This window comes from Alnus glutinosa, chromosome 2 (genome assembly GCF_958979055.1).
Source record: "Alnus glutinosa chromosome 2, dhAlnGlut1.1, whole genome shotgun sequence".
In the NCBI taxonomy this organism is placed as follows: domain Eukaryota; kingdom Viridiplantae; phylum Streptophyta; class Magnoliopsida; order Fagales; family Betulaceae; genus Alnus; species Alnus glutinosa.
Genome location: NC_084887.1, coordinates 7999390 through 8011455, shown reverse-complemented (window position 1 = coordinate 8011455; position 12066 = coordinate 7999390). Strand labels below are relative to the sequence as shown.

The following is a 12066-nucleotide window of genomic DNA, read 5'->3' as shown; positions in this document are numbered from 1 at the left end:
AATACTAGGAATATATTTATTATCCAGTTAAAGCCTAATTATAGGCATCCAATCACCAAAATTCAAATTATACCATAATTTTTTAAGATTTGAATTTCTGCCTGACTTATATGAAATTCATCTGTTCAAATAAATTTTAAACTGCTAATCATTTATTCGAATAAATAAATTTTATAAAATCTCTCTTACATTAATTGTCCGGCAACAAAATTACTGAAAACCTCTTTTTGAGGCACCTATGAACAAGTATAAGTTAAGAACCTAATAGGAATAGATTTATTATAATTGTCCTTGGAGAAATTCACTCCAATAGGTGTATATTGTAGTTTTATTTTGCAGGTAGGGCTACATTATGTTAATACATCTATTAAGATTGGATAAACAATAATTTATTCTTAACATTGTTAAGGAAGGATTTAAGAAACTAGTTATCAAGTTGATAGTTTCCATACTCAAGTTTAGGCTCATTTTAATTTTGAGATCTCAAATGTCTAAGAAAAATGAATATGAAAATTTTATTATTTTCATTTAATAAAAATTTGGAAAAACAAAACAAAACAAAACAAATTTATTGCCTAATGGAGAGATGGCTAACAACTACCCTTCGCAAGAGAGACTCAAAATGTGTTTGGTAACCAACTTTCTCTCCTTTCCCCTTATTTTCATTTTTTTTTTTTAAAAAAAAAAAAAATCAACTTCAAAATATTCTTTTTTTTTTTTTCTTTTTTTACATTTTTTTTATATTTCATCAATAATTTTTTAATATTATTCAAATAAAACTGATCCCTCACAACAATATTGTGCGCAACGGGATTTTCCCTATTACAAATTTTTTTTTTTTTTTTTTTCACTTTTTCATACAAGTTATTTATAGATTATATTACATCAATCACTTTTTATTATCATTTTAAAAAAAAAAAACTATTCAACTTAATAATTTTTGCCAAACAAACCCTCTTAGAGTGCCTCTAAGCCACCATTCAGTCAGAGGATGGCTACAAGCCTACAACCCACCCTTCCATTAATGCTTAATTTTATATAATTTTATTTTTATTAGATAAATAATATTATATTTTCACATTCATTTTTTTCCTATCAAATTTAAAATTGGGGTATGGTCTTAAAAGTCAAAATGACAAAAAAAAGAAAGAAAGAAAGAAAAAAAAAGTCGTAGTCCTAGCAAGAAGCCTAGGATTTAGTCTTGATAATAATGACTGTTTTTGTTTTTTTGTTGTTTTCTCTTCATATCTAATGATTACTATGATTAAGGGTTTGTTTACCAAACAACTTTCCCTCAATCTCCCCTTATTTTCAATTCCCTAAAAAGAATAAACATCTTTTTAAAACTTCTTTTTCCTCCTTCTTCTTCTTCTTCTTCTTCTTTTTTTTTTTTTTTTTTTAGCGCAAAAAAAAAAAAAAAAGGGTTTATAAAAACAACCAACAGTCCAAACTTAACATATATATATTTTTTAACCAACCAGCTTCTACTGATTAGGCTTAAATGCTGTAAAAAAAGAAAAAAAGAAAAATCTACAGCACTTATGTTATAGTTTTTTCAATGGTCTAGATTTAAATTCAAGTTTTCTTTAAGAAAGGGAGAAAAAATATAATTAAATCTAAACCCTTAAAAAAATACAAAATAAATACTATAATTTCTTTTGGTAACTACTATTTCAAGTGAAATAGTGACAATTCTTGCCGTCTATTTTTTTATCAGTACTCCTCCAAGGCTCCAAAACTCCTCCAAATTGAGGGCTCAACTGCACACATCTTTTCCATATTACTAATATTTCCTATTGCAAATATATATATATATATAATTTTTAATCTATTACAATAATTTAACCAACAGAGAAAACAGACCAGACTTAGAAAACCAACAGATTGTCGAAGTGCAGGCAACTGATAATAACTTAAATGTGTTTATTTTATTTATTAAAGTAAGCATTATCATAATTTAATTCTTACATTTTATACTTAATTATGAAATATCGTTTAATTATTAATCTTTAACTTAAATGATGTATTAATCCAAAAAATTGATAGAATTTGTAGCAATAAAGATTTATTGGAAGAGCAATGGAAAAAATTAGTATTTTTTTTTTTGGGAACACAATAAAATATAGCCTTCATTATTGGAAAAGAGGAGATTACAAATGACCAAACGCCATCACAAGTACATGAGCACAGAAGTACATGATCACACAGCATTTGACATGCCTTATGATGGAGTCGAAAAAACAGAGCAAAACAGAGGGGTTCTCAGTTGCCTTTGTGATGAAAAGCTTAGATAATATATTTTGTTCTTTTTTCTTGCGGTAATCGTAGCCACCGTCAACCACAACTGCATAATTCCAGCTAAAAACCGATATGAACCAGAGATTTTATGCAGTTTTGGTTGATATCTACCTGGTTTGTGGTTGATGGCCATTGATTTTTTTCCCCCATTTTTCGGTAAACACCCATTTGGCTATGTGATCTTTTTTTTTTCCTCCCACTGCGAGACACCAAATTGAAAAGGTTTTTAGTCTTAGATTGATCATTGTAACACACCCAATTGTAGGCTTGGCAATTTTCGACACGATCCGCGAACCCAGCATGAACACGACACGAAAATACAGGGTTTGAGTTTAGCATTATCGGGTTCGGGTCATAATCGGGTTGTATGACGCGATTATAATCGTGTTTGGTGGGTCAACCTGCGCACGATTATAACACAATTATATATATTAAAAAAATTAAAAAATAGAAACTTCAAGAAATAGAAATGGAACCCTAGCTGCATCGCAATCCGCACACACTGCCTAGTTTCAAACTTTCAGTTTTCACTCGTTCACCCGCCGTTCACGCAGCCACAAGCCCACGACGCCTCACACACACTACCAAGACGCCTCACGGTCTCACCTAGCTCCAACCTTCAGGCCCTTCACAGTTCGGTGACTTCGGACTAATTTTTACCTTCATGATTTTCTGTTTTAACCCAGAAAAATCACCCCAAATAAGCTACAATTGGTCACGGGTACATGCTGAAAATCACACTCTAAACCGCCTGAGATCGGTTCTGCCTTCACTAGCATTCTCTGGCTCATCGGCATTGACCCATCGGAGGATTGGGTCTCTGGGTCTCTCTGATCGGGTCTCACGGGTCACAAGTCTCCTTCCCCCTCAATCTCTCGGTCTCTCTCTGTGTTTCTAAATCTCTCTCTCAATCTCTTAATCTCTCACTCTCGGTCTCTCTTCTCATCTCTCTGCTTTCTCCCTCTCTGCTATGTGTGTTTCGGCGAGACCAAAAAGGAGAACAAGAAAGAAGAAAAGAAGAGGAGAAGGTTCGGGAAGAGAGTGCGTAGAAAGAAAAAGGAGAAATAAGAAGAAAGAACAAGAAGAGAGAATCGGGTCGTGTTCGGGTCACAGGTTCCAGCTCGATTAATAATTGGGTCAGGTTTGGGTTCAGGTTTGGCAGAAATGTGTTAGCAGGTCAGTCGAGTTGACACAAACCAGACCTACCAACCTGAATTGACAAGCCTACCCAATTGTTACTTAAGGATAATTCGGTAATTTTGTAAGAAGAACAATGAATTTCAATGGATGAAGGTTGTATTGAAAATCAATGGAACATCATACCTCCCATTATCACTAAACTAAGCACTAAAGTTAATACAAGATCATATCAATTCGCATCCTATCTGAATACAGAGAAACATCTTTTGTACTAGCATACAAGCCCAACTATCTAACAAACTCAAGCCCATCTATACTAATTGATTCGGTAACCCAAACTAACATATGCTTCCTAAGCCCACCATTGGACATTTGCCACGTAATCTACGTACACGTAGGTATGTGACAATCATGTTGGTTGTCTCAAATTCTCATCATTTTTTTTTTTTTTTTATAGGTAAAGGAAACTAAACAGACTTAAGGAATTAAAAAGGAAGAAAGAGAAGCCTTTCCAAAACAGGTAGGAGAAGGTTCAACTACAAAAGGTAAAGAGATGGGAATGCAGCCAGAGTGTAGTCTGGTTGCGGCCCAAGATGCCACATAATGGGCACAGAAGTTTGCACTTCGGTTAATGAGACTAGCTGACCAGCTAGTAGAAGATGGGATAGTAGCTCGGATGTGGGAGATCATAGAAGAAATGCGCCAATCCTGTATAACAGTAAAATTTTGGAGAGCCCTAAAAACAGTTTGAGAGTCCCCTTCCAAGATAAAGGAAGTAATATTCAGAGAAATGGCTAATTGAGCACCCAAGAGAGCCGCACGTGCCTCCCCATAAAGAGCAGAGCATGGTGGGCTAATAATAGAGCTGCAACCAATAACAGATCCAGAGAAGTTTCGGACTACAGCAGCTTGGGCAGAGAATGATGATCTTATAGCTGTATCATAATTTACCTTGTAGTAAGGAAGACAAGGTTTCTGCCATATCTCAGGGGATCGAATCATAGACGAAGACCATGCAGAATGGTGTTCCAAAACAAGCCTGTTAATAGTAGCAGAGATAGTAAGAGCATTGGGAATAACTTTTTCATGATGAGCCTTGTTTCGAGAAAACCATAGTTGATCACAAGCTACCGCAGCAAAAATCTGAAACATATGAGATGCAGTGCAGGGAATACCAATTGTTGCTGGATTTAGAATAATGAGAAGCCAATCTGTCATATTAGAAACAGGCAAAGCAAGACTATCCAAAGGCCAAAAAGATTGGCGCCAAACCACACGAGCTATCGGACAAGAGAAAAAAAGGTGGAGAGTAGAATCAAGGGGAAAGGAACAAAGAGAACAGGATGTATCTGGTTGGGAGGAGTGGATAGTTTGGGAAATGCGAAATTTGGTAGGAATAATATTCCAAACCATTTTCCACAAGAACAATTTTAATCTATGAGCAAGATTCAGTCTCCATAAAGCTTTCCAATGAGGTTGGGAAAGAGGAGAAGGGCAGGTCAGGCCAGAGGAAGAGATAAGGTGATGGACTGATTTAGTGGTAAAAGAGCCAGATGTAGAGGGAGTCCAAAGAACCGACTCATGTAAAGGGGAGGGAATAATTTTCAATATTTCAGAAATGGTTGAAGGCTTAAAAAGGAAAATTAGCAGGGTAGAATTCCAAATGGAAGAGGAGGGGAGAAGAAGATCAGAGATAGACAAAGGATATGAGGAGGGAAGATAAGGTAAACGGGGTTCAGGGAGAAAGGAAGGAATGGTAGGGATCCATGGGGAAGTCCAAATAGATAAAGAAGAAGTTTTGTTGGGAAGGTAACAAGCTCCTTTAGCAATGAGGGGAACAATAGTTTTGATTCCATTCCAAATCCAAGAACCTGAGACAAGAGGGGAAGAAAGGAGATTACCATACTTGATGTATTTCTTCTGGAAAAGAGATACCCAGGAGCTTGTATGGTTTGTGAGCAAATTCCAACCAAGCTTGGAAATAAGAGACAAATTAACATCATGCATAAGGCGGAATCCCAATCCACCTTGGTCTTTTGGCAAACATAGAGAACGCCAAGATTTCAGGGATAGATTGCGAGATTTATCCTTGGGGAAGCCCCACCAAAAATTCTTGAAAGCTTTATCCAGGGTGCGACAGAAACCTTCAGGAAGTAGAAATGAACTCATAGCATAGGATGGAATGGTAGATGCAACCACTTTAACCAGAACAGTTTTACCAGCCTGAGACAAAGTTTTAGAGCGCCAGCCTTCAATTTTTCCTTGAACCTTCTCCAATATATCCGAAAAAGCTGCTGATTTAGAGGGACCAATAAGAAGAGGGAGACCCAGATGTCTAGCAGAAGCAGGAGTCCGGGCATATGGGAGAATGGCATGTATAGCAGAAATAGTGGCTGGAGATGTATTTTTGCTGAACAAAATATGAGATTTCTGAATATTAACCGTCTGTCCAGACCAAAGACCATATTTATCCAGACACGATTTTATCAAAGAAGCTTCACTAGAAGTAGCCGTGGTGAAAATAACCAAATCATCCGCAAAAAGAAGATGATTTAACGGAGCACAGGATCTTGCAATCTTAAAACCACGTAGAGTGCTACAAAAGAGCCGAGAGATAACTTCAGAGCCAATGATAAAAAGAAAAGGGGAGAGAGGATCACCTTGTCGAAGACCCCGAGAAGGGGAAAAAAGACCGAAAGGGCTTCCATTCAGGAGAACTGAGAAGGAAGTTGTAGAAATACAAATACGGATCCAATTAATCCAAGTAGGATGAAAGCCAAGCTTCTGGAGAATAGCCAGTAAGAAACTCCATTCCATTTTGTCAAAAGCCTTTTCCATATCAATATTGACAGCCATAAGTCCACCCCGTCCTCTCTTAGATTTAAGAGTATGAAGCATTTCATGTGCTAGAATAGAATTATCCTGAATGAGACGATTGGGGACAAAGGCAGTCTGCAATGGAGAGATAAACTTAGCCAGAAGCGGTTTGAGTCTATTCGCAAGGATCTTGGAGATAATCTTGTAGACGATGTTGCAGAGGCTAATAGGACGAAATTGTTGTACATTAGAAGCACCCAACTTTTTAGGAATAAGAGCTAGGAAAGTGTGATTCTGTTCACTTAGAAGCTTGTTATGTCGAAAGAAATTCCAGATTGCAGGCAAGACAGTATGCTTGATAATAGCCCAGTAATTCATATAAAACAATGCTGTAAACCCATCAGGCCCAGGGGCTTTTAGTCGTCCCAGACTAGCCAGAGCTGCAAAAATTTCAGATTCTGTAGGAATAGCACAAAGAGAATTATTGTCGTCAACAGAAATAGATGGCTGGAAAAGATCCAAAAGTTCAGAGGGAGGAGAGATATTAGTAGTTTGGAAAAGATCCTTGAAATGAGAAACAAAGCAATTCCCAATTGCAGTCCTATCAGTTATCCAGCCATTAGCAGGAGAGAATAAACGATGAATATTATTCCGCTTACGTCGGATAAGAGTACTTGTATGGAAAAAACGGGTATTCAAATCCTTGCAAGTTAACCACAATTCCCGAGATTTATTTTTCCAAAGAGATTCCTCCTGTTGAAGTAAATCATGAAGTACAGATTTGAGATGTAATTCCAGAGCCAAAGAAGAATCTGAAGGAGCAGCCTGTTGTGTGATATCCAATGAATGATAAGTAGAGGAAAGCTTTGTTTGGATATTTCCAAAAACATGTTTATTCCAATGCTTGAGAGCCTTCTTTGTATTTTTAAGCTTTTTTGAAAGGCAAAAGGAAGGGGATCCCAGAACAGAGGAAGACCAAGCCTTGCCAATCACAGTACCACAAGAAGGGTCACGGGTCCAGAACTCCTCAAACCGGAAAGGACGAGGGAGAGAAGGGAGAGGTGTATCAGTATCCAAAATGAGAGGGTTATGATCAGAGGTATGGGCAGGTAAATGGGTAACAGAAAAATGGGGGAAACTATGAATCCAATCAGAAGATGCAATGCCCCTGTCCAACCGTTCCTTAATTAAACCTAGACCCTGTCTATGGTTGGACCAAGTGTATGGATTACCTGAAAAGCCCAAATCAATCATGCCCATAGAGTTGATGAAATGAGTGAAATTGTTATTGAAGCTACTGTGAAAATGCCGACCACCATATTTATCAGAAGTAGAGGAGATTGCATTGAAGTCACCAATGCATAGCCAAGGAATGTCCATATCATGATTACAATCAGCAAGTCTATCCCAAAAATCAGATGCAGATTTTTTATAAGGAGGACCATAAAAAATTTTGGAGCTTTGGGTTCAACGACAGCAACATCTCGGACCGGATGCTCCAAATCTGAGACCCTTGTAGTTTTGTTGGTCTGTGTCTTCATTGTAGGAGAAATGCTTGTCTTACAACCCCCACTCACATGTATGTAGGACCCATATGCATGAGACCCACACATATGTGAGTAGGAGTTGTGTGGGAGTTGGGTAGAGGTTGTGAGTGTATCATCTCCCTCATCGTAGTCCCTACCACAAAGCTTCTCCCCATCCCTTCTTTTTTCCCTTTGTTGGTCTGTGTCTTCACGAGAGAGAGAGAGAGAGAGAGAGAGAGAGATGATAACCCAAATGGCTTATACCATCCAAAATCAATCAAGTTGGAGGTTGAAGAAGGTTTGAAGAAGAAGATGAAGAGTGGGTTCGGGAAGAAGATGAATGAACAATAGGGATTTTTTTTAAGGTTTTTTTTTTTTTTTTTTTTTCAATGTAATTTTTAGATTTTAATTTTTAATAAAATAGCAAAAATATTATTTTAAGCAAAAATGTTGGCGTGGTACTAACGATATATAGTAAATTTGGACGGCAAACTGAAGGAGGGATCAATTGCGAATAATCAAAAACTCAGGCGTTTAAAATCCAAAATTAAAAAGTGAATGATCAATTTCAAATCGCGCTTTTACTCATAGATTTTTCATTTTTACCATAAGTAGCAGTAAATTTAATGCTATTTTGAACAGTAAATGGCATTAAATTTTATGATGTTTGAGTAGTAAATGACATTAATAAATTAATTTTTTTTTTTCCAGCTTCTCTCATAATTTTTTTTTTTTTTCTAGGCCAATTAAAATACTTGATTGGCTGATTCACAAATAATGTATTCACAACCAACATGATACAAAAAACCAACCGATACAACTTGATAAACATTGCTTAAAGTTAAGATACACAAATAGTATACTTAAAACAACCAACATGATCACAATCATTACAATTCAAAAAATGATTACACTTGCATATAACTTTTTTTTTGATAATTCTTACATATAACTTAAAACTATAATACTAATGCAAACAAATTGTTCCATTGTCAATAACATGATTCAAAAAACCTAGCTTGCATTCAAACGTTAAACGACGTCTCCAAACCAAAACACGGGAGATTAGCGACAATTTCACAATTCTCTTGTCCAATGACGTCACTTAACGAATAATTGCATATAAGAAACAAGGAAAAAATCATATTTAGATTACATAAAGATAAACTCGAATTTTCATGTACATTAAGATCATCTTGAACAATACTCTTAATTACTTGATTGGTGTCTTCAACACTTTCAATAAAAACAACCAAGTACCCATAAACCAATTGCATATATTAATTAAAGAAAGGTTGTATTTTGACAGTAACTGAGTCTAAAACCATCAAACAAACAGAACTTAACATGTATTGCTCCATTGGATCTAATTAGCAGGACAAGGGAATAACTTAGTATCATAGCATTTCCATCCAAAAACTCTGAATTGTGAACAATTGGAAGTAACTAAATTTTAAGGAAGTACCATGACGAATAAGCTCGAATCTCGGATGACCAATCCATTTTCTAAGATTGTCCTTTGATCCAGTGAAGTAGTTATCAGCAACAATCACCTGAGTAGAAAAGATACATGGAACATACTCATCATAATTGTTTTATGCTATTCACATGAAGTCAGTAGACATACTTCCTGTTGGCCTTGGTGTCTCAGTACATGTAGAATGCTTATCATCCACACGTAGGTGCTAATTTCTAAGCACAACCACCCCTTTTACACCAAATCTTTTTATCAATAATAAACACGAAAACTGAGCCCAGATAACATAAGAACAGATACTGACCTCATTTTGTTCATTTTCCATCAATTTATCGACCTAGTGAGAGTCGATGAATCCAGCTCCTCCAGTGACCAAAATCCTCATGTCTCACTGTAGTCAACAATGAAATAGATCAATCGATTAAATGATAAGAATGAAAAAGGGCAAGGACATGATGATGTTGGTATACTAGCTGATTATATACAGTTATAAACATTCTTCTGCAACGTAGAGAAAGAACTTAAGAGAACTCCAAACCAAACAATGTAATAAACACCTCTAGTGTTGAAACCCAAAAAGAAAAGGGCATATTACAATCCATCTAATACTTTTTTTTTTTTTTTTTTGATAAGTACAATCCATCTAATACTTCAAAACAAATAGTTACAAGATAGACCCGATCTCTCGGTTTTAACAGATGTAAGGGCTGTATTTTAATCGAAATATAAGATCTTCCATCCTTTTTTTTTTTGATGAATAATTCAGATCTTATTGAGAAAAAAAGGGTTAAACCCACGTACACGAAGAGTATACAATATGGACTCAACCCTCTAAGCTGCCACAATGTGAAAAGCTAATCAAATCAACCAAATTTGTAGAGACAAAGTTAGGAACATTCACAAGAACCCAACCCAAGAGAGATCTCAAAGAGGAAGATCTTCCATCCTTGGAATCCTTTCTACAAGATTCATTACATATAATGATCAGGATGCTGGGATTTGTTTCATTTTGGGCATGTCGAATGGGATAAAACATATGCTCTATAAGACAGTACGTATCGATACCTATCCTCCACAATCACCTACAATAACCTTCTCAACTCTGCAATATGTTGCGCCCTACAGAAAAAATATTAGTTTCTTAAACTATATAACCTATGCCCTGCTAGATGTGAGTCCTTTTACCCCCAAAACATAAATCAACCAAATAGTTACCGACCTATTCAGTAGATCCAGTCGTACAAATAACTTCTAGAACCCAATTAAACCAATATTTGATAGAGGAAATGCAGCACAGCATGCACAGTAGTTGAAGGTAAGAAAAACATATATTTAACAACAAATAAGTTGTAACTAAATACTAATAAAGGCCAACAAGAAAAGTCAACTACCCAGATGCAGAAATATCACAATCACATAATAAAAGGAATCACCATAAGGCATACCATAATAATCAACAGCTGTAACCATCAAATTTGCATTAACCCAGATAAAGAAAAAGAAAAAAGATGAAATGTTTTTACCTGAAAAAACTTGGAAAATCGCAATGGAGGAGGCTTTTCAAAGAAAAAGAGATCTTGTCTTACCATGAATAGAGAACAACATAACTACCCTGAACAGATTTAATTAGAATCCAAATGAGCAGAAAAAAAAAAAAAAAAAAAAAAAAAAAAAAAAAAATAGAGAAAAGAGAAAAGCTTAATCTAGCATCCAAACTGGTAGAAATAAACCAAGGAAAGGATTCAATTCGGCAATAATTTGATATCCCAATTATCTATTGTGAAGTTATCAGATGTAGTTGTTATCTTTTCATTGTAGTTGATGTTATTGATAAATATTTGTAAACTATAACCCATACAGTACACCTCCAACCACCATAAACACACACTCAATCACAAGCCAATACCCATTCGACCAACACCCAACCAATAGACAAACCCATAGAAATTTATCCCAAAACAAACACCAAAATATTGCCATACGAAATAGCCCAAAACCTTCGGTCAACTCCAAATACAAAAACCCACAAAATTTTCCTTCCATTCTCCCAAACATCAATCGGTTACAGAAGACAAATCCAAAGAGAAAAACTCAAATCTAAACTATAATCAAAACAAGGAATACTGAATCAAAACACCCAATCGGCTATAGCAGAGAAATTTATCCAAAATCCCCCAAATTTCTTCTTTTCTCAGCTACCAATTAACCCAATTGGGATAAAAAAAAAAAAAAAAAAAAAAAAAAAAAAAAAAAAAAAAAAAAAAAAAAAAAAAAACAATAGAGGGAAAACGACCCATTACCTTCCAGGGCGACCACGGACCTTAGCTGCAACCTCGGAGTTTCAACGTGCCTCTTCTCCACCATGAATCCTCCTTATTCTTTACCACATCGACGGTGCCTCTTCTCTTAGACTCATGACTCTCTCTCTCTCTCTCTCTCGTTTTAAATGAGTTGCAGAGGTTAGGTGGGAGCAAAGTGAAAATGAGGGGAGAATTGAGACTCATGTGAGTTAGTTGTGTGAAAATTGTGTAAACCTTATTGCGTAAGAATCACAATTCGAAATTTTTTTGCAGCAAATTGCTGACGTTTGTACAAGTTTAACTGCACAAATTAACACCATTTGTATGGTAAATGGCATAAATTGTTGCCATTGCAAAAAAAACATAAATTTAAACAGTCAACAACATTAAATTGTTGTTGTTTGTAACACCGGTTATTATGTAAATGGCAGCAATTTATGCCATTTGTATATTAAATGACACAATTTTGTAATTTGAGCTGCTGGTAAATAAATGATATAAGATTTAA

The 12066-nt window shown here is 35.6% G+C and overlaps 1 protein-coding gene across 4 annotated transcripts; it reads right to left on the bottom strand.

Annotated features, from left to right (window-relative positions):
* Nucleotides 1–1741: 1741 nt before the first annotated feature.
* LOC133859492 (uncharacterized) lies at nt 1742–11767 on the bottom strand. 4 transcript variants are annotated; one of them, XR_009898762.1, is made up of 5 exons: nt 11559–11749; nt 10782–10870; nt 9563–9649; nt 9247–9334; nt 1742–1760 (listed from the first exon to the last, which is right to left on the bottom strand). XR_009898762.1 is itself a non-coding variant. In XM_062294907.1 (5 exons), the coding sequence occupies exons 4-5, from the start codon at nt 9282–9284 to the stop codon at nt 3916–3918; spliced, it is 600 nt and encodes a 199-aa protein (XP_062150891.1). In that variant the 5' UTR covers nt 9285–9334; nt 9563–9649; nt 10782–10870; nt 11559–11767; the 3' UTR covers nt 3903–3915. The 4 variants fall into 4 exon arrangements, 2 of the variants coding, with proteins under 2 accessions (XP_062150891.1, XP_062150892.1); XM_062294907.1 differs by lacking the exon at nt 1742–1760 and adding an exon at nt 3903–4477 and having other exon boundaries at nt 11559–11767; XR_009898761.1 differs by lacking the exon at nt 1742–1760 and adding an exon at nt 8691–8885 and having other exon boundaries at nt 11559–11748.
* Between the last annotated feature and the right edge of the window lie 299 nt (nt 11768–12066).

What these genes read in the sequence shown, in the direction of transcription:
- LOC133859492 (XM_062294907.1), bottom strand. Translation starts at nt 9,284, where the DNA reads ATGGATTGGTCATCCGAGATTCGAGCTTATTCGTCATG. An exon ending in ATTCGAGCTTATTCGTCATG is followed by an intron (nt 4,478 to 9,246) that starts GTACTTCCTTAA and finishes TACTATTAACAG; the next exon opens with GCTTGTTTTGGAACACCATT.